The following is a 23508-nucleotide window of genomic DNA, read 5'->3' as shown; positions in this document are numbered from 1 at the left end:
TTGAATTTTGCTCAAGCAGGGTGGGTCATTATTTTCCCTCTCCAAGTTGCCCCTTTTTTTGCACTGTTATAGAGCAGAAAACTTTGTCCATTAATTGAGCTTTAATTGTTGCTAATCATCTCTGATTTTTTTGAACCATTGGGGGATTCAAATATGACATTGGGCACTTGCTACAACTCCCTACAACATCACAATCAATTTTCCCTTTGGTTTAGTGCTCAAATCTTGTACTTCAAATCACACTATTTTTCTGCACATGCTTTTGGGAGTGCATTTGTTAATCATTGCTTAATACTTTCATTTAGCAAATCTCTGCTGTCAAGGGATTAAACACTACCACGGGAATTGTTATCAGTGGTTAGACCTTCCCAAACCCTAAAATCATTATGGGGTTTCTTATGCATACATTGTTGATGACCAAGGTCATCATTCTTATCATCCTCATGATTTTTATTAATGAAGTTCAGGTAATCATTGAAGATGTAATGAAAGCTTCATCAAGAAGGGTTGAACCAACACATGCTTTAATCAAGAAGATCAAGAGCTTCAGCAATATGAGGAAGACCAAGAGCTACATCGAAAAACAACAAGAAGAAGAGCACAAAGGAGAGGCCTCCACTGGGGCCAACTGCATCAAGGATAACCGGGCTTGCTAAGACTATCTAGGACCTGCCCACTTGTAGTCACCCCTCTATCCTAAGTGAAATGTAATCATAATGAGATGTCTAACATCTATCATCATAACTGGCATTATAAACCTCCATGAGTAAGACCTAGATGGTCATCATAATTAGCATTGTAATAAACAGTAACTAGAGCTAGCATTGACATCATGTTAGCCATAAATATTTTGTCGAGGGAGGGTGTTGAAAGAATACACCAAAATATCATACATGTGACATTGGGGGTATGGGCATATGGTTCAAAGATCTTATAGCCATCATACATATGGTGTATTCTAGTCAAAGAAGGATCCAAATTAGCATATTCTAGGCGCCTATTGTTGCAAGTGGAGGAGGATCTTGCTTTCCCTCAAAACTAGGCAATGGGTGCTCAGTTTTAGGTGCTCAAATCAAGGAGAATGGTTGAGAGATTCTAGGAGAGATTATGGATTAATCTCATTACTAATTACTTGTACTCAAAGCCTATATAAGACACTCACATCTAATGGAAGAGTACACCAATCTCATTCTGTCTCACACATTGTCATTATGTTATCATTAGCCGTAATATCATAGATTAGTCTTAATCTCTTTTGCTTAGTCTTAATGGTACCTTCACCACATAAGTCTAATCATCACTTGGAAGCCACCATGAATTCCAACATTTTTCTTTATTATGTTGTATTGACAACCAATTTACTCATGGTTCATGTGTAACATCTCGCTTTTGGATAAGCGATCGTAGATAGCACACACACACACACACTCTCTCTCTCTCCGGTTCTTGCTTGAGGTGTTGGCAAAATAGCAGAGCAATAGGACCGAGCGGATCAGTTGTGGAGGGTTGCACAAGAGTAGTGCTACATTGTAAGGTTATAACCTTAAAAATGTATGGTTACAACTTTAGTTGTATAAAGTTTGAGTGACTATATATATATATATATATATATATATATGTATGTATGTATGTATGTATGTATATATATATATATATATGGATATATCTACCTGTTATAAACTTTGAGTGAACATCTACATTTTATAATAATAGCACTAGTAAAGCAAACAAATATAAAAAAGAAAGAAAAAACATAGGGAAAAAAAGACCGAGCTGGAGCTTGTTGACCCCCCTCCTGCCATTTTTTTGAGCCCAAATTTATCATCTATGCTTTACCCACCCTGCTTTATTTCTTTTGTTTATAAAGCTTTCATGGCATCTTTTCTGTAAATTCTATCCTTTCCAGTCGTCTTGGTTTTCTTTAGGCGTCCTCTTATTGCTGAGCAGGCTTTCCGGAGCTTACCCTAATTTTTTTCAGCTCCTTAAAACCCTAATTTACAGCTTCTGGAAATCCTAATTTCGAGGTTTTTTTTCTTTTTCTTTTCCAACGCTACAATAGTATGCTTGAATAAATTCGCTTATCAAATTTGCCAGGCATTTCCACCCCCTTTTTGACTTCTTTTTTTGTGTACATACTGTGCTTTTTTTTTTCCTCCATCTATTCTCCCAAAAAAGCATAGAAAAAAATAATAATTCCACAAGGTTTTACCCTACTTTGCTTTTCTCTCCTAGCCCCCTTTTTTTTTGGGATAATATTTGAAGAAAAAGCATTTTATTGGCTCCTCCTCATCACAGGCTTCTTTGAGCCTCATCAGAGAGTGCAGAAAGCCTTGAGTAGCCCTTGTATTTGCAGAGGAGACTAATGGGAAAGCAGGGTCCTTGCTGCCATTGCGGAATCTCCAGTAAGTGGCACTCCCATCAAATGTTCCACACAGGCTATCATTTACGCTTCTTTACATCATCTGCAGGCTACTTTCATAATTATCCTATGTGAGCATGCAAATTCGATGTATTTGTTCTTGGTTTGCTGCTAATCCTTGAATGATTTTGTGGTTTTTGGTCTCACACACACACACACACACACACACACACACACACACACACACACACATACAATACATTACACATACACACACACATCCAATACATTACACATACACACATACATACACATGTATGTATGTAATTGCTTATCCTTTTGTGCATGCTGTGTTTGAACAAATTGTAAATGTGAACCAAATTTGGTATGTCATGATGTTGGTAATTAAAGTACACATCATTCTCAACCATGGCAACATCAAAGCTCATGTCAAGAATTTGTGTTCACATGTTGAGACATTTGACTTTACCCATTTTATTCATCGGATGTCTTGACTTAAAAGGGAAATTGAAACGAATTTCCACATTGTTGATAGAGATCACATGATTTTGTGATCTCTATCAACAATGTGGATGGATGTGATGTTAAGGAGCTGTTAGGAAGAGAAATTATGAAAACTTCTTGGAAAATGGTTGGTCACTTTAGTCTAAGGTTGGATAGGAAGATTGGGCTATAAGATTGAGGGTAAGGGGATTGTAAATATAGTTATGGGAACCCGGGAAATAGAAACGGAAGGCTTTTCACAGTCATGAGGTATATTTACAGAAGCCGACTAGGTTTACCCAGTCGTGGAGGCTTCTTGCACCAGCCGACTGCTGTTGGAGGGGGGTATAAAAAGCATGGAGTTATTTCCCACTTCAACATTCAGGTATTCAGCAGAAAGCGACTACAGTTTGCAGCATCCTGCTCATCTCCAGGCAACAAGGAATTTACTCTACAACTCAGCCAGCATATGTGCAGTCCTTCAGTCATCTCGACTTGCATCAGTGGCCAAGGAGAGTCTTCAGCAGAGCCTCGGGATAGTTGGAATTGACAATCTCAGCTAGCTTAGCAGGATCAAGTCGAATGCCTTTTGCACTAATTATGTATCCAAGGTAATGCACCTGGAACAAATAAAATTCCGACTTCTTCTCATTGACGTAGAGCTCGTTGCTTTCCAGCAACTTAAGGACTTTCTCCACATTAATGTCATGCTGCTCAATCGTAGTTGAAAATACCAGTATGTCGTCCAGAAATATGAACACACTTTTCAATTAATTCCCGGAAAACATGCATCATCATGCAGTTGAATGTAGTTGGGGCGTTCGTCAAGCCAACAGACATGACCACAAATTCATAGTGGGCCCGTTCCGTACAGAAGGATGTCTTTGGGATGTCCTCCTCCACAATTCGCACCTGGTGGTACCCACTCTTTAAATCGAGTTTTGAGAACACCTTAGTCCCATTCAGCCTCTCGAGAATATAATCTATTTGAGGCATCGGGAATCTACTCTTGATAGTCAGCTTATTGAGTGCACGATAATCGACACACAAACGAGAAGACCCATCTTTTTTCTTGACAAACAAGATCGGTGCTGCAAATGGCGACACGCTGGGGCGGATGAAGCCAAATTGCAACAATTCTTGGAGTTGGCGGTCCAACTCCGATTCCATTGCCTTGGAAAGGTGATATGGAAACTTGCTCGGGGGTTCCAAGCCTGGGAGGAGGTCAATCTTGTGGTCCTCCGGTCTGGACTGGGGGAGCTGAGGAGGGAGATTGTCCTGAAGAATAATCTTGTGGAACTTTTCATGGAGATCCAAATACTTCTCGGAAGCATTGGCCACCATCTGGGCAGTCTGGAATATCATAAGCCTGCAAGTGGCTTATGAGCGGAAAGTTTGGAATTCCTGGCTCACACTTAATGGTTAGTGGGGCGTTTGACACATTCCGATTAATCTGGAAAGTGTGCTTATCCCACTTGACATCAGGAAGAAACTTGTGAAACCACTGAATGTCCAATATTATGTCTGCTCCTACAAGAGGGGCAACCATAAAATCACGCACAAACTCTATGCCCTGAATAGCCAATTTAGCACCTAGAGCTTCACACTTGACGCTCATTGTCATGCCTGTGCTATAACCCTCAACTTGTTTGTTCATTGAAGTCATGACGAAACGGGCACGCCGAGCGGCTTGTTCCGTGACCACGTCCTCCGTGTTGCCGTTGTCAAACAAGACGACGACTCTCTGGCCACCTATGTAGCCAAAGGTCTTGAGCAATTCGTTGCGCTCATACTCCTGGTTATGGGTGCCCTTTTGCTTATCTTCGAGCTCCCAGCTAATGATTGCTCCAATTGAAGCATTGGGATTTGAAGAACTAGGGGCAACCACTGGGGTCTGTGTGGGAGCTGGGCTCACCACAGAAGCTGTGGAGGTGGTCTTTGGAGCGGTAGTCTTCTTAGGACATTCCCGAGAAGTGTGGCCTTTTGTATGACAAAAGAAACACCTACCCTCCTTGTACTAAGAAATCTCCTTAACACTCAACTTGCCACCCGTCTTGCCTGCGTCCGCTTTCTGGTCTGGAGTAAGCTTGGACACATTGTTCGAGTTCTTGGAGCCAGAGGCTCCCGTGCTCTGTCTTGGAGAAGAACCCATCTAGTTGTGGCCTTTTCCCCCCGAGGCGGTAGCCTTGGGAGTAGTCGTCTGGGAAGTCTTGGGCTTGCCACCATTATGCTTCATTTCAGCACTCTGCGCAAGTGAGAGTGTGTCTTCGAAGGTGGCTGGCCTAAACATACGCACCTCCCACTGGATTTGCATGTCAAGGCCATACAAAAATCGCCCTTTCTTGTCTGAATCAGATAAGCCTAATTGCAAACATAAAGTCGAAATTCTATTGGCAAACTAAAGGACTAGTTGCGAACTCGTCTTCGAGTCGCTCAAGGTAATGGGGCGGTAGAAACCGCTGCTTAAGGTCGCGGACAAACTCGTCCCACACATAAGCTGCCATACCTAATCTGGTGTGGGCATGAGCCCACTGAGTCCACCAAGGAATGGCCTCACCTTCCAAGTACTAATTGGCTAAGATCACTCTGTCAGTATCTGTCTTTCTAACTGCGGCAAAGTAAGCTTCAAACTGATGCAACCATGAATAAAGAGTTGTGGGGTCGAGTTTACCATTATACTGTCAATCTGGCATCCAAAGCTGCAAGGTAATGCTCATGTTCCACCCGTTGCATGGCTTTGTCTTCACGTTGTCGGATCTCCAATGCACACATCTGCAACTCAAGCAAAGAACTCGGCTGCGGTTGTGACCCTGCGAGAGGGTCCTTGTGTAGAGGATCTGGAATCTGGGATACGGAAGGAGAGGGAGATGGAAATCGCGGCGCTGGAGAACGGTACCGGGTACGCTCTTCCAGAGCCAGGATTTGCGCCTTCTGCTCTTCCAACTTGGTCGTCTGGTCTGCGATTACTCGCATCATCTGCTGGAACATCTCTGTAACACTCAAGCCTGTTGCCCTAGCTGGGCTGCCCGGTGCACTCTGGTCCCAAGGTTCTTGGTCTCTCTCGTCGTCAAAGCTTGCCATTGCAGGAAAGCGCACTTTCTTTCCGGAGCGCAATCTGACCATCCACTATGTGTGGGAGACTTCCGGAGGCTGAAAACCAACCGTCCTTCGAGGGACAGGAGTCACTCCGAAAGGGGTAGTCCAACGGAGTCTGAAAACCAACCATACGAGCAAGAAAAAATTCTGGTTTCTTGTTGAATCTTTACACTTGCAAGTAGGCTTTGATACCACTGTAACATGCGGAAGCTTCGGGGGAGATCGGTAACTTCAATGCTTAGAAAGCAGCACACTTTTTGCGACGAAATTAACGCACAAAACTGAATATAGATGTGCAGAAAAATAGAGAGAGAAATGAAATGTTATATTAACGTCTTCAAAAGGCCAAAGTGACCTATGAGACCAAAGTTACAACCATGTGACATCTAATACACTGTCTGGAAAAGAAAAGAAAGAGAGAGAGAGAGAGAAGAGGACACAGTATTGGGTCTTGAATACCCTCTGTAGGGCCCCTACCACGAATGGTGTATTTGCTTTTATTAGAATGATGCAAAATACTGAAATAAAAGACTGACTAAACCTTCTTGGCTGAGATGGATCTCTGCCCTTGACCTTCAATCCTTCACCCCTTCTGCGTTAGCTTGTTCTAGGCTGTCCTGGCCCTTGCGTCAGCTTCAGCACTTGGTAAATGATGAGATGAATGAAATGATCTGTGGGCTGGGGTATTTATACCCATCTGGACAGCAGTCAGCTGGTTCAAAAGCAGTCGGCTGTCTCAATATTGCTCCACGACTGAATAAATACAGCAAAAAGACTAAATAATACTGCGCATGACTGAATATTGGGCTGGGCACTTAGGCGCATGGTAAACTGGAGGCTGGGCATTGTGCGCATGATATCCTGGAGGCAGGGCAGCCTGTATGGGCTGCCCCACACTTGCCCTACAGCCCCTTTAGGGCTGGATAACCAGTCGGCTACCCTTGCAAAGGCACTAGGGCTGTCCTTCAGCCCTCCTATGGCCCTCCCATGGTTGGTGGGTACAACCAGGGCCTTCTTGGACCTTATGGGGGTTGTCTTACACTTTCCCCATGCCCACAAGAGTCCTTGGGGTAGCCCTATCGGCTGCCCCCCTTTCCTACATGCAAACCCTAACTGTCTACACAGTGCTCTGGCATCCAGTATCATACCAGATACACAGAGTCACTGTCATCATTCCAGAGGGAGACTCACAGCGCGGACTGGCACTGTTTCATGTATAGGACAATGCACACCTGACCTTGGACTCATGTGCAGGACAATGCACACCTGACATCGGACGACCAGGATGGAACCCTGGCTGACTCGTCCTGGACTGGGCTCACATGGGACCAGTTTTCCATCCCAAGTCCTGCACTTTCAGTATAGATATGTCTACGTGGCATCCAAGTGCGGGATGCACGTGACAGTTCTCTTCATAGCTTTCCAATGTGAAGTGCATGGGCTGTGCATAAACTTGCTTAATAGGGAAACACCATAAGATATATTCAGTTTGGTGTTACATAGACAAATCAAGCATCTAATAGCTTGACTATAAAGAATGGCATCCATAGAATCCCTTGCATCAAAGCTGCTAAGCTTGACGACTATCTCAATAGGAGTTGCAATTGGCTTGCAGTTTTCCATTTCAATTTACTTCAAAATCCCATTGATGTACTTAGTTTGAGACATAACAATGCCATCCTATTTCTACACAAACTCTATGTCCAAATAATAATATAGCATGGCGAGATTTGTCATCTCAAAAGCTGCCCCCAAATCAGCTTGAAATGCCGAAATTTTCTCTCAAGTATAGGGAATCATGTCTTCAACATATAGCAAAATTTCTGAACTTTGTTTCCAAATGTAAATGGTGATCTTAGTTGGACTATTCTGGAAAGGGAACTCCTTGCCATGTTCAGGCCTTGAAACATTGGAAACATTTCCTATATGGGTGGGAATTTGAGGCTTGCACTTATCATCGGGCATTGTGTTGGCTTCAGGTGATGCCAAGTGTGCAACGGAGTAACTGGCAGCATTGTTGAGCAAGATCTCCAAGCAGTATGGTGGCATGATGGAGTACCTTCCAGGCAAGGCCAATCCAGTGGCTGATGCATTGGGCAAGAAAAGAATCGTTTCCTACATCCAATCCACACGGGTGGATCTCGCTTTGGTACACTAGATAAGATGAAGTAGAAGTACGCGAATTTTGAGAAATTTGGTAGTCATTGGGAACAGGCATTGGATACTACATGACCATGCCATTTCTTGATATGGACGCCCATGATGCCATCACTGGTGGTCATAGGGGCGTTGGAGAAGATAGAGGCAATTCTATTGGCCCACTGTGCAACATTGTCTAGTTTGTCAAGAGGTGAAAGTGTTGCATGGGAAGAAAGCAAGTTTCTAACAACCATTGCCAATTCTCGAACGACCTTTCCAAGATATATCTGTGGGTTTTGTGATGAATTTGCCTCCCAGTGTGGGTAAGTGTAACATGCAGTGTTTAATGATTGTTGATCGGTTTAGCAAAATTGTTATGCTTATTCCATGTAGGGCTAATATTGATGCCGAAGATGTTGCAAAACTGTTTATCTGGCATTGGTACCCAATTGGTGGCATACCTAGGATCACTGTACAAGGTTAGGATGCCAAGTTCACCCCTCATTTTTGGAGGGCGTTGTTTGATAATTTTGGTACTAAGTTGAATTTTTCAGTGCATTCTACCCACAGACTGTCGACAAGACAGATATTTACAATCAATTGGCGTTTGACGTGCTGAAATGTTATGTGTTTATGATCAGCAAGGTAAGTGGGAATAGTATGTGCCTTTGGTTCAAGCAATTCTTAATGACTCTTTTTCTTGGTAGGACTCCATAAGAGGTGGCGTTTTGAAGACCGTTCCATTGTTGACTAGACCATTGTTTTCAATGCCCAACGCTAAGTTCTAACTGATTGGCGAAGTCTTAACAGGCGATCTTTGTTGGGTATTTCGGAGCTCATATATATGTGTGTGCACACCCCCTTTGAGTGTGTGTGAACCCACTCTTAGAGTGGTTAAAATATCTAGATATTATTTGGATTTGACATAGCAGTGATGTCATTCACATAAGCCTCTAAGGCTATAAAAGCATTGTACTTGGTGAAGTTTTCACAACATCATAAAATCATAAAACTATCATTGAGTCGTGCAATACTTTCTCTTTCGTGATCTTTCTGTCTCTGTAGCACTTTCTATGCGTGCAACATGGCTACATTCAATCCACCATAGCTTGGACCTTGCAACCCTAAACGGCACAAATGGTATCAGAGCCCGGCTTTTTGGCTGCTTCCGCTCTTGGCTCAAGAGCTATGGTGGGTGTGTGCGCAAGAGAGCCATATTGAGAGAGAAAGAAAGAACGAAATATATATTAAGCGTCTACTAAAGACCAAGTGGCCTATTGTCAGAATGCACAGCGGAAATGAAGACAACTGCTGTAGAGAGCAATACACAGATGCAAGAGAGAGAAGATAGTGTAACTCTACTATATATACACCAAGAAATCCCAGAGTGCTCAAAATGACAAGTGTGGGGGGCAAGGGGCCATTTTATATGGCCTAAGGCTGCTGGTCGGCTAGCACTAAAACAGTCGACAGCAGCCCCAGATGCCCATGACCAGCACAAAGTGCAGTCGGCCAGCACAAGGGCAGTTGGTGAGGGCTGGATAGCAAGTCGGCCAGCAAATGGAATAGCCGACAGGAAGAGGATAGCTTCCCACATGTAGCAAAAAATGGAAAAAATACAGGGAAGTGAGGGGAAACACCAAAATTGGGCGAGCACACCCACAACAGAGGCCTTGACATAGTGTACAGACAGGAGATGACTGCTAACACCCCCCCTCAGCTCCTGGATGTGGAACCAACCCTAGTGAGCTGGAGTGCCGCTGGAGCATAGCTTGAGGTAGAGACTTCGTGAAGAGGTTTGCCGCATTGTCCTCCATCGAACAATAAAGAAGCAAGATGTCACCAACCAAGATCTTCTCACGAACAAAGTGATATTGTATCGCTATGTGCTTTGTCCGGGCATGGAAGACCGGGTTCCGAGCAATAGCGATACAGCTTTGGTTATTGCACTGGATGACCGTGGGCTCCTTCTGTGGAAACCCAATCTCGCCAAGCAACCTCCGCAGCCACACAACCCGCAAGCAGCACCACAAGCAGCCCGGGTTCCGAGCAATAGCGATACAGCTTTGGTTATTGCACTGGATGACCGTGGGCTCCTTCTGTGGAAACCCAATCTCGCCAAGCAACCTCCGCAGCCACACAACCCGCAAGCAGCACCACAAGCAGCCCGGTACTCTGCCTCTATTGACGACAAGGCAATAGTTGGCTGCCTCTTGCTGCTCCATGAAACCGCTCCTGAGCCGAGGGAAAAACTGTAGCCTGATGTGGATTTCCTCGTGTCTGGATCTCCTCCCCAATTTGAGTCACTCCAGCCTTGGAGTCGAACTCGTTCCTTCATGTCACCTCCAGCGGTGTAGAAGAGTCCAAGATCCTTCGTACCCTGCACATACCGCAAGATCCGCAATCCTGCGTCCCAATGAGACTTCAACGGCGTTTGCATGAATGGGCTCAATAGCCCCACAAGAAAGCTCAAGTCCAATCTGGTGTGTAGCAACCAGATCAATGAACCAACCAACTTTCGGTAGAGAGGCATCAACTGGCTCACAAGGATCATTCATTGTAAGCTTCGTGTTCGGGTCCATCGGTGACGTGATAAGCTTGCAGTTCTCCACCCCAAAGGCCTCAAGCAACTCATGAACATACCGTTGCTGAGAGATAAAAAACCCCCTCTGGGTCTACCAGATCTCCAATCCCAAGAAGAAGTGGAGTAAGCCTAAATCCGTCATCTCAAACTCCTTTGACAAGGCAGCCTTCGTCACTGCAATGTGCTCCATATGACCGCCGGTGAGAATGAGGTCATCCACATAAAGGATGATCATCGTGACCATGCCGCGTTCCTGAAAGAGATATAGGTTGGGATTTGCAACCGATCTTTGAAATCGCCTCCAGGCTTTGAGGTTCCAAGATCAAAGGGGATGGTTTACAAGTTGCGAAAGGCTTTGTATGGTCTTAAGCAAGCTCCTAGGGCTTGGAATGAGAAGATTGATTCCTTCTTTCTACGGACTGTGCTCAACAGACACCTCCTCTTGCAGGTCACCATTAAGAAATCTCTTGAAAGCATTGGAAGAAAATTCACCTCCTTTGTCAACCCGAAGAGTCTTAATCTGTAAGCCAGACTCTTTCTCCACCATCACATGCCACTCCTTGAACCGAGCAAAAGCTTGGTTCTTCTGTGAAAGGAAATAAACCCATGTGAATTTGGAACAATCATCAACAAGCAACATAAAGTACAAAGAACCTCCCAAGGATGCTGTCTGCATAGGTCCACACAAGTCAGTGTGTACCAACTCCAAAGGTTTTGAAGCCCGCCTGGAAGCCTCCGCCTGGAAGCCTGCTTTGGAAAAGATTCCCTGTGCTGCTTACCACGAATGCAAGAACTACAGCGTCCTTGCCTGTTGCCAACATCTGGCAACCACCATCTGGTCCCGGAAAGCTTGCTGTAGCGGATCCACATTCAAGTGGCCAAACCGAAAGTCCTCTGATGATATCTCTTTCCCTGCCTGGAGAACTTCCTGCTGAAGAGCCTGCAGCTTGTTGATGTGCTCCCGCATCGTCAACGACTTTGCAGGATTCATCACCTGCATCTGAACTTCCAAGGAGATTCTCTTCATGGGTGATACCCTGTTGTAGAGAGAAGCTAAATGCTGCCAAATATCTCTGGCCAGCATCATATGCTTTATATGATTGATCACCTGTGGTGTGCAATTGAGGAAGATGAAAGAACGGACTCTGGCATTGACACGAGTCCATAACTGTGCCTGTGCCTCTCGTTCCTTCCGAATAGAGGGTAACTCCCCTTCCTCTAACTCCGGCCGTGGAACCCCAACAACAATGAAATCAGCCAAGTCGTAGGACTCCAAAATAGATTCCATCATTACCTTCCATATGCCATAGTTGTTCCCGTCCAACTGGCGGTCCACCGGGAACGTGGGGAGTGTCGGGATCTTCACGTGCTTCTCAACCATCTCTAGCAAATCTGCCATCTCAAGGGTTCACAAGGTCGGGTGGGTGGGAAAAAAGAAGAAGAGGAGGCTGTAAATAGAATGCAAGGTGGCTGTCCAACGGTGATTGTCACTATTTGGGCATTCTCTGCGCTTCAGGCCTATGGACGAGTTCTGTAGGATGGACTGGCATCTTATGGTTGGGGACTTATGTCTACACCGAGAGCCAGTAGGCTGGATATATGGGTTGGGATTGTGTATCTGTGCCCAAATCCAGAGTGTGGTACCACGGACTACAAGCTAAATGAATAGGGAGACTGTTCAATGCATCCTTGCATAACATGTTTGCAAGTTAAAAAATCCTGTCTTTGCATGAACTATTTGATTGCATGCAAGATTTGTTTGTGTAGTTCACATGTAGGGGACGCCCTCTTGTGAACCGTGCGAGTGAAACTGTATTCTGACCTCGTTTGTGGGCTGTAGACAGGTGGTAAGTACACCACTTTACTCTTTTATGAGTTAAAGCAATGTATTCTTTGTTTTGCAGGTCCACACTTTAATAAGTGTGTCCGCCCAAGTTATAAGTGAGATTGGGCGTCCACACTTCATTAAAGCTCGGGCGGACAAACTATAAGTAAGAATAGACTAGAATTCCCTTCCGGTCGGCTAGGCGAGTGTCCAGGCACCCTTCCCACTAAATTTGTGTGGAAAAGGGATGGTTATGGACTGGGTGGCAGTATGAGGACCTGCCACCATGCTATTACTCATTTTGAAAATTACCTCTCTCTACACTCTCTCTCTAGAAATAGGCGCCCCCCTTCAAGAGAGCCTATTTTTGTTATTCTCTCTAACTTTTTGCTTGGTGAGAGTGCTGATTTTCATTCCCTCTTGCTCCCAGCTCCAATGGAAAGCTTGAAGATTCTTCCTTTCACAGTTAAGCCTCCAGTTGCTCACCTTTTCACTCTATCTCTCTCTTCTAAATGAATATGGAGTCTCCTAACCATTCTACCGCCCCCAAATTCTGCTGAAACCCTAATTTTCAGAAACCCTAATTCTGCAGAAACCCTAATTTCAGAAACCCTAATTTTGGAGGAAACCATACCAAGCTGTGCCCCTTACTCATAGGCATCTAAAGAGCCCAAAATGCCCAATTTTGGACTCATATAACCTGCTTAAAACCCTAAAAATCAGAAACCCTAATTTCAGCCGGAAGTGGAAAACGGTCACATTCAAGCTGTAGTTCGTCCGCACGGAGGTGGAGCTCGACATTGATCGTCCAATACTTGGTAAGAGCATTTTGCAAGCAATTTTCAATTTGAGATTCGAATGCTTTGTCAATATGGTCTCCTATGTCTCGGTCCTGGCACACACACGTGTATGTGTATGGATGCCAGTGGAGCATAGCTGCGTTTGACAAGCTTCAAGGAATCAAGGAACGAAGCTACTCTCAAGTGAAGCTATGGATTCCATCGTCTACGACAAATTTGTTTGCAATGCTGTTTTCATGATCATGGATGCACTTGAACAGTTTGGCATGTGAATGCCCGTGAGGCTTGTAACAGTTTTCCTTGATAATAAAATCTATTACAAGGGGGGTCGGCCCTTTCCGGCCCTAGTGCAGTGTGCAAAAATAAAATTCAGCTTCTTACTCTATTGTGTTGCGCCATTTAAAATTGTTTAATTATGTTAATAGCTTAAGTGTTTGCCAAGATTGTGCTCAACCCCGACCGGGGGAATCTCATTGGTATCAGAGCCTAGGATCTTCCTCCTTTCTGTGTGGAAGACGGTCCTAATCTAGCTTACACTAGCTGTTAGCATTCTTAAGCATTATGGCGAGCCAATTAGGTACTTCACGGGATGTAAATCCAAGGAAGAGTACATATGTGAAGCCAAGAGGAGACAATGTGCATGATGATACTCAAATGCATGAACAATACACTGCTGAAAATGTTTTTCTTGGGTCACATGATGGTATGCAGGCTGAAATTGCAGATCTCAAAAGACAATTATGTATGATGCAAAAACAACTCAAGGATATGCATGAAGACTCACAGTCAAGGCATGTATCTCGTGTGTCAAAGCATTCTCCTTTTGTGAATGATGCATTGGAAAATGTTGCCATGGAATTGGGGGTTCAACCAAGAGATATGGCTGTCTCTTACCTCATGGGACAAGGTGATGTAGTTACTCGAAAGGAAGGAGGGCTTAGGTTTAAAAAGCCTCCTCTTATGAATCAACATGCAGCTGAAACATCAAAGTTTAAATCTATTGTGCGACAGGAAAGAGAAGAGGCGTCTGCTACCTCTCATCATGCCTCTACCGCACATGTTTCTCCTCGCCACAGGTCATCTATTAAAGCTCATGAAAGTCTTCTCAAGGAACCGACTCATAAATCAGCCCCTCCTCATGATGGAATTGAGCGATATGTTCCTACTAATGAAGCAAATAAGCAACCAATCGAGAGAGATGAAGAGGAAACGCATCAACATAAGAAGAAGAAGACTAAAGAGTTTACTGCAGGTGACAAAACAGTTAAGTTTGAGTATTTTCATGGAGAATATGATTCTACCAAAGCTCTATCTTTTATCTCCCAATTTGAAATTGCTTTTCATGAGGGAGAATTTTCAGAATCATCAAAACTCAGACATGTGGGCATGTACATGAAAGGCACTGCTGCTCATTGGTGGTTGGCCGAGAAGCTTTCCGGCAACACCATTTCTACATGGCCTGAATTCAAACAAAAGTTTTATGATCAATTTTTGCCTCCAAATTTTACTCAGGATATATGCAGGAAGTGGGACAGGTTGGAGCAAAAAGAAGGGCAATCCATTACCTCTTACGTCTCCAAATTTTGGGAGGTATTAATGGAAGTGTTACCCTTCATGACCGTTACTGAAGAAGAAAAGAAGAGGAAATTTGAGTCAGGATTGCAACCCATCTTCCAAAGAGGACTACAAATCTATCCAAACCAAACTCTTCGTCAACTCATAAACTCGGTCTTGGCTTCCGAAGAGCTTAATGTCAAATGGGTGCAATCTAGAATTGACCAAAGCTTGGGCAAGGGTAAGGAGAAAGCTGGTTTTAATGTGCAAAAGGGTGGACAGCCCTTTAGAAGAGATTTCAAAGCCATGCACAAAGCTAAATCCTGGTTTGCTTCAGCCTTTGCCTATTCCGGACCAGCCATGGGAAAGCATTGCAATGGATTTTATTATGGATTTGCCCCGCACCCCAAATGGCAATGATGCAATATGGACAATTGTGGACAGGTTTAGTAAACAAGCACATTTTCTACCTGTCAAAAAGACCATAAAACCAGAACATATGGTCAAAATTTTTGTGTCACAGGTATTTAAACACCATGGTATGCCCAAATCAATTGTGGGAGACAGGGATCCCCGAACAACAAGCCTCTTTTGGAGAGCTCTTTTTGATAACATGGGCACAAAGCTGAATTTTTCTTCAGCTTATCATCCTCAAACGGATGGACAAAGTGAAGCTGCAAATTCAGCTGTGTTGGATTTGCTTAAATGCTATGTGACAGATCAGAAATCTTCTTGGGAAAAGTATCTACCGCTTGTAGAATTTGCATACAATAATACGGTACATGCTTCTACAGGCAAGGCCCCATTTGAGATCATTTATGGCAAAGTGGTATTGCCACCTATCTTACGCACAAAAGATGAGATATTTGCTGCTGATGACTTTGTCAGGGACCTTGATATTGCCTTTTCACAAGTTCGGACAGCCATTGCACGCTCTCAAGCAAAGCATAAGAAAGCTGCCGACAAGCATAGAAGGCAATTGGACATTAAAGAGAATGACTTGGTATTGCTAAAATTTGAGAAAGCTAGACTCAGGAAGAGGTCTGGCAAGGAGAGAGCATGCCCAAAACTCTCTACCAGGTATTATGGACCCTTCAAGGTGATCAAGAAGATCAATGATGTGGTTTTTCGACTTGCTTTACCGGATCATTGGAAGATTCATAATGCATTCCATGTGAGCCTCTTGCGCAAATATGTGGGACCGGAACCTTTGGAACCGGTTATGGAAGATCCACCAGAGGTGGAAGAGCTGAAAGAGGTATTGCAGCCAGAGCAAATTGTGTTTCATAAGGAGCGAAAGCTTGCAGGTGGCAAACTCCAGAGGCGCTACCTTGTGAAATTCAAGAACTATTCTCCTATGGATGCAAAATGGATGGATGAAACATACTTCCAGGAGTATCCGCATCTCCTCCAAGCATATTTGGAAGCATTTCAGTTGCGGTCAACTGTTTAGAAGCAGGGGAGGATGTCACTATTTGGGCATTCTCTGCGCTTCAGGCCTATGGACGAGTTCTGTAGGATGGACTGGCATCTTATGGTTGGGGACTTATGTCTACACCGAGAGCCAGTAGGCTGGATATATGGGTTGGGATTGTGTATCTGTGCCCAAATCCAGAGTGTGGTACCACGGACTACAAGCTAAATGAATAGGGAGACTGTTCAATGCATCCTTGCATAACATGTTTGCAAGTTAAAAATCCTGTCTTTGCATGAACTATTTGATTGCATGCAAGATTTGTTTGTGTAGTTCACATGTAGGGGACGCCCTCTTGTGAACCGTGCGAGTGAAACTGTATTCTGACCTCGTTTGTGGGCTGTAGACAGGTGGTAAGTACACCACTTTACTCTTTTATGAGTTAAAGCAATGTATTCTTTGTTTTGCAGGTCCACACTTTAATAAGTGTGTCCGCCCAAGTTATAAGTGAGATTGGGCGTCCACACTTCATTAAAGCTCGGGCGGACAAACTATAAGTAAGAATAGACTAGAATTCCCTTCCGGTCGGCTAGGCGAGTGTCCAGGCACCCTTCCCACTAAATTTGTGTGGAAAAGGGATGGTTATGGACTGGGTGGCAGTATGAGGACCTGCCACCATGCTATTACTCATTTTGAAAATTACCTCTCTCTACACTCTCTCTCTAGAAATAGGCGCCCCCCTTCAAGAGAGCCTATTTTTGTTATTCTCTCTAACTTTTTGCTTGGTGAGAGTGCTGATTTTCATTCCCTCTTGCTCCCAGCTCCAATGGAAAGCTTGAAGATTCTTCCTTTCACAGTTAAGCCTCCAGTTGCTCACCTTTTCACTCTATCTCTCTCTTCTAAATGAATATGGAGTCTCCTAACCATTCTACCGCCCCCAAATTCTGCTGAAACCCTAATTTTCAGAAACCCTAATTCTGCAGAAACCCTAATTTCAGAAACCCTAATTTTGGAGGAAACCATACCAAGCTGTGCCCCTTACTCATAGGCATCTAAAGAGCCCAAAATGCCCAATTTTGGACTCATATAACCTGCTTAAAACCCTAAAAATCAGAAACCCTAATTTCAGCCGGAAGTGGAAAACGGTCACATTCAAGCTGTAGTTCGTCCGCACGGAGGTGGAGCTCGACATTGATCGTCCAATACTTGGTAAGAGCATTTTGCAAGCAATTTTCAATTTGAGATTCGAATGCTTTGTCAATATGGTCTCCTATGTCTCGGTCCTGGCACACACACGTGTATGTGTATGGATGCCAGTGGAGCATAGCTGCGTTTGACAAGCTTCAAGGAATCAAGGAACGAAGCTACTCTCAAGTGAAGCTATGGATTCCATCGTCTACGACAAATTTGTTTGCAATGCTGTTTTCATGATCATGGATGCACTTGAACAGTTTGGCATGTGAATGCCCGTGAGGCTTGTAACAGTTTTCCTTGATAATAAAATCTATTACAAGGGGGGTCGGCCCTTTCCGGCCCTAGTGCAGTGTGCAAAAATAAAATTCAGCTTCTTACTCTATTGTGTTGCGCCATTTAAAATTGTTTAATTATGTTAATAGCTTAAGTGTTTGCCAAGATTGTGCTCAACCCCGACCGGGGGAATCTCAGTGATGGCCGCCTTCTACCCGATCTCCAAGTCCCATACAGCCCAAAACAGTCTCCAATCAAGCTTCAAGCCACCCGGGGCTCTGATATCAGAATGCACAGCAGAAATGAAGGCAACTGCTGTAGAGAGCAATATACAGATGCAAGAGAGAGAAGATAGTGTAACTCTGCTGTATATACACCAAGAAATCCCGGAGTGCTCAAAATGACAAGTGTGGGGGGCAAGGTGCCACTTTATATGGCCCCAGGCTGTTGGTCGGCCAGCACTAAAATAGCTGACAGCAGCCCCAGATGCCCACGACCAGCACAAGGGCAGTCGACCAGGGCTGGACAGCAGGTCGGGGCCGAGGATCCAGTCGACCAGCAAATGGAACAGACGACCACACGTAGCAAAAAATGGGAAAAATACAGGGAAGTGAGGAAAAATGGGGAAACACCAAAACTGGGCGGGCACACCCACAACAGAGGCCCTGACATAGTGTACAAATTGGAGATGACTGCTAACACCTATGAGACCAAAGTGATACAATAATGTCCATGGCATATCTCATCATGGAATGGAAAATAAAACAGAAAGAAAACATAAACATAGCTATCTCACTGGGGTGATACAAAACTGTCCATGGAAACTCATCATGGAAATACTAAGAACATAGAAACATGAGAGTAGCATCAACTCTGAGTAGATGGTATACCACTCTCCAAAATAACAAGCATGGGGCTAATGAGTATGGCCGAGAGGTCTCCCTCAGCTATGTCACGTGGAAAGGTAGCTCGATGGTAGTGGAGCATGTCTTGGATCTGGAGCTGATGAGGTGATTGTGGCCGACGGGGGGGCAGGGGTGTTGGGCATGCTGGAGTACAGAGGCTCGGTCCGGGGTAACTCCTCTCGGGCAAGGTAGGTCTGAAGCAGCTCGTGGAGGGTCCACAAGATCCACTATATCGGTGTGAGAAACAACCACACAGGTGGTTTGTAGTGCCAAATGGGGTCACCGCCTCTATCTGTGAGGAAAGGGCCAGGCTTCCGAAGTCTCAAGAAGGCTTCCCGTCACTTCCGCATGCGGTCAAAACCTCCATGCAGCTTCCCCCACTGACCGCGGAGGACGTGAATGATGTCGAGCCATATGCTCCTGATGGTCTCAACCGGCGGAGTGTGGGTACACTAGATGGCCTTGCTACATCTAGCACGCCAGATGTGCCAGGCTGCTATGCTACTATAAATCTCCCAGCGCTGGCATGAGCCTGGACGCCAAATACCTACAAATGGGGCTGTGACTGGTACTACTGCAATATGATGGTGGGAGACCTAAAGGGCATGGCCTCCCCCATCCTCCTCGTCGTAAGTCCTGACCACTCTAGCCTTGGTGGCCCAAGCGACAATACCCCAAGTGATAATCTGGGTCGCTGCCCTGTCCATAGCAAAGATGTGGAGAATCCGTTGCCAAATTTGCTGAGCCTTTGGGCAATCCCAAAGGCAATGTCGTTGAGACTCTTGGGGGTGGCCGCACCTTGGGCAAGTTGATGGCCGCCCTTCGACTGCTAGCCAAGTACCCATTGCCAGACTCTTGTGTGCCGTCAACCAAAGGAAGAGAGTGATCTTCCTTAGCCGAAAGCTGTCCCAAAGCCTCTTCTAGATATCTGAAAGGAAGCGCTGTGATAGGCCCTGAGATTGCTAGTGTGCTGCTGTTGCCGGTGTGCCATCTATCTCCGACATCTGGATCCTGCGGCTGAGCCTCGCTGTATATGCAAAGAAAGGGGCATCTAGAGTCTCCACCCGATTTGTGGGATCATGCCACGTCCCTATACCATGCCCCACAGCAGCCACCTATACCTCAGCCACAGGAGCCTCGACCTACCACATCTAGCTTCTTTACCCACTCGATGGTACAGGAAGCTATCCGCCGCCTACAGCATGGACGGGCCGCCGACCATATGGGCTTGCAGGGTGAGCATCTCATATATGCAGTAGATTCTTTAGCTCCTTTTCTTGCACACCTGTTTAACAGGGCACTAGCAGAGGGTTTGCCTGCGGAGTGGACGATGCACACCATTGTGCCGATTCACAAAACAGGGGATATGCTCGATCCGAGCAACTACATGACGGTTATGGTTGTCCACGTGCTGGCCAAACTCTATGGTGCAGTGCTGGAGCAAGAGCTTAGCTTATATGCTGAGCGAGCAGGTTTACGCTCATCAGGGCAGGCAGGCTTCAGGAGAGCTTTCTCTACCACTAACCATGTATTCACTTTGAGATGTATGATTGATCAGGCCAGAGTGAGGAAGAGAAAGCTCTATTGCTGCTTTGTGGATTTCCGCAAGGCATTTGACACAGTACCACGAGAGAGGCTCTTTCAGCGCTTGCAGTCTCTTGGCATACCAGCAGATATGACATGGGGCATCTATGCATTATATGAGCAGGTTTTTGGGCGAGTCAGATGTCCAGGAGGTATGTCCGAGACTATTGCTAGCACCATTGGTGTGAAGCAAGGATGCCCACTTTCCCCCACGCTATTTGGGTTATACATTGATGAGGTGGCTGACTTCATTACACGGGGAGGCGGAGATGGAGTTAATTTAGCAGGTACCTTAGTACATATTATGCTCTATGCTGATGATATTGTATTAGTGTCTGAGTCTCCAGGTGGTCTACAGCAGCATCTACATGCACTCGATGATTTCTGCACACAGAGGGGTCTTACTGTGAACCTTGGGAAAACCAAGGTTATGGTCTTTCATACATCGAGACAGGGCAGGAGTCAGCTGACATTCACTCTCGCAGGATGCCAGGTGGAGGTGGTGACATCATATGTGTACCTAGGGGTTACCTTCTCTGCAGCAGCCACACGCTTCACCATGGGTTCAGCAGCCAGAGCTAGATTGACACGGGGATATGCAACATTGGCTATGCTAGAGAGACAGTGCCACCAGGCGCATTTTCAGGAGCCTCGGACGAAGGGGTGGCTATTTGACACATTAGTCACACCGGCATTGATGTATGGAGCAGTGGTATGGGCGCTAGGCCTTGCTACCCATTGGTGGACACAGATAGAGAGACCACAGGCCCTCATGATGGCACGCATGATACGCAGCAAACCGTCAGTACCTCATGACATTATCCGAGCAGAGTTTGCTACGCCTCCTATGATGGTAGAGGCCATATTTCAGACTATATGCCTGCTAGACAGATTCAGAGAGATGTCACAGGACAGATTGTCATACAGAGCTTTTGAGGCATCTAGACAGCTGGCTGAGGCAGGAGACAGAGGATCATGGTATGCACAGGTCACACATTGGTTCTCACAGCATGGCCTAGACATGGATCATCTACCACCATTCCAGTATGACAGGGATGCACCACATATCCACAGACAGCTCCAGAGGGGGGGCGACAGACACAGATTACTACATTTTTTCACAGATCCATCCCCCTCCCAGCCCCTACACGGCAGGGAATTACTCTCCAGAGAGCAGAGACACTTAGAGCCCGCAGGAGACAGAGGACACCTGGCTTTCGGACACCACGCCTATAACAGAGAGAGATGACAGAGATCAGAGCTCAGTTTCACAGAGAGGGTGCGGAGCGACTGGCTCGCTTCAGAGCACACCCAGGCATGTTCTTCAGGGAGCTGTGGACACCCCCTTCATTGATGTACACCATTTTATATCCCCAGTATGGTACAGGATGGAGCTAGCTAGGTTGCATATCATGATTGTATACTCCATGCATATAGCTTTGCATTCTCCTAGTAGTAGAGCTCCATCCCCTGCACACCCAGATTCAGCTTTTTTGTCCAGTACTTTTTCATTTTGTTGGGATGACAGAGGATACCCCATACAGGCACTCCGATTTGTCTCATAGGCCGAGCTCGGTCTTTTGGAAGACGTTAATAAAATCTTTCTTTCTTTCTTTCTTTCTAGGGTCCCACTACAACCACGTGAGAGGTCGGCACTCCCAAATCCATAACTGCCAAAATCTCTCCCTGGCCACCTTGGCCGGTGTTAGATCTATGTGTCATGCACGTGCCCGAAAACCAGTTGTGTGGGAGAAACAGGAATTAGGGTTAGGTTAATTCATGTGTGGGAGACATACACAGAGAAGAACAAGGGAGAGAGAGAGAGAGAGATGTGGGGATAAGTCAACTCATGATATGAGTGTGTGACTCCCCTATCACACATGTATATTGCACTAGTACACAGTGTGCACTTAGTACATTAAAAGTACTAAGTGTACTATGTACTATAACTTATGGGCTTGTACACACTATAAGGGTGGGCATTATGCCTTTACCCCAACAACCTCCCACTTAAAGGCAAAGTGCCCTTAAGTAAAGGAAAAGAAAAAATCAGCATGTACATGATAATATACAAGGCCATATCAAGGCTGAAACTGGCCTCATCCAATGCCCATCAAGTGTCTGCAATGAGCAAACCGCTCCGGAGGCAAACTCTTTGTCAACAGATCAGCCGGGTTGTCATCCGTATGAATCTTAACAAGCTGAATTTGCTTGTTCTCTATCACCTCTCTGATAAAGTGATACTTCACATCCACATGCTTCGTCTTTGCATGAAAGACAGGGTTCTTTGCCAACTGGATGGCACTCTGACTGTCACAATGCAACAATGGAATATCCCCTGTATAACCCAAATCAACCACTAACCGAGATAGCCATAATGCCTCCTTGCAAGCCTCTGTGGCTGCAATATACTCGGCTTCTGTAGTAGATAAGGCAGTGCACTTCTGCATCCTGGATATCCATGACACAGCACCTCTTGTGAATGTAAACACATAACCAGTAGTAGACTTCCGGTTATCTGGATGACCGGCATAATCCGAATCCGTGTAACCATGCATTAATGCATCCTGTTTGCCAAAGCAAATGCACTTATCCTGTGTGCCCTTCAGGTATCTCATGACACCTTTCATTGCTTCCCAATGCTTCTTGCCAGGGTTGGCCATATATCTAGAAACCACTCCCACTGCAAATGCAATGTCCGGCCTAGTAGCAACCATGGCATACATGAGACTGCCACAAGCTGAAGCATACGGAATCTTGGCCATATCAGCCCTGTCACTATCCGACTGTGGGCTGTCCATAGCACTAAGTTTCACATATGGAGGCAAAGGAGTACTAGTCTTCTTCCCCCCGTCCATATTGAACCTCTGCAAGACTTTGCCAATGTATTCCTTCTGAGACAAATACAACACATGCTGATTTCTGTCCCGAAGTATCCGCATACCCAAAATGTGATTTGCATCACCCAAATCCTTCATATCAAAGGTTTGATGCAGCCTCTGCTTCAAGGCATCCATCTCTTTACGAGATTTCCCGGCAATCAACATATCATCAACATACAAGATGAGGATCAATAGACTGCCATCCAAAGCTTTCTTGGTGTATAAGTAGTGATCTATGTCACTTCTCCTGAATTTCTGAGATTTCATGAATGTATCAAATTTATGATACCATTCTCTTGGTGCCTGTTGGAGCCCATAAAGACTCTTTTTCAGCTTGCATACAAGCTTCTCCTTTCCACTCACTGCATAACCCTCTGGCTGCTGCATATATATCT

The 23508-nt window shown here is 45.2% G+C and overlaps 1 protein-coding gene across 2 annotated transcripts in view; it reads left to right on the top strand.

Moving 5' to 3' along the window:
- The first annotated feature begins 1791 nt into the window (after positions 1-1791).
- Positions 1792-23508, top strand: part of LOC147606690 (GATA transcription factor 26-like) — a 56308-nt gene continuing 34591 nt past the window's right edge. Inside the window, exons 1-2 of one of the 2 annotated variants that reach the window (XM_086791684.1) lie at positions 1894-2024; positions 2296-2402. In XM_086791684.1, the coding sequence (XP_086647810.1) occupies positions 2363-2402 (40 nt within the window). In that variant the 5' untranslated portion in view covers positions 1894-2024; positions 2296-2362. Of the gene's footprint in view, positions 2403-23508 lie in introns of both variants that reach the window. The other variant, XM_086791683.1, reaches the window with a different exon arrangement.

The sequence above is a fragment of the Cibotium barometz genome, chromosome 57 (genome assembly GCF_041138505.1).
Source record: "Cibotium barometz isolate CiBa-2024 chromosome 57, ASM4113850v1, whole genome shotgun sequence".
NCBI lineage: Eukaryota > Viridiplantae > Streptophyta > Polypodiopsida > Cyatheales > Cibotiaceae > Cibotium > Cibotium barometz.
The sequence above is the reverse complement of the archived record's forward strand: the minus strand, read 5'-3'. Positions and strand labels throughout refer to the sequence as shown.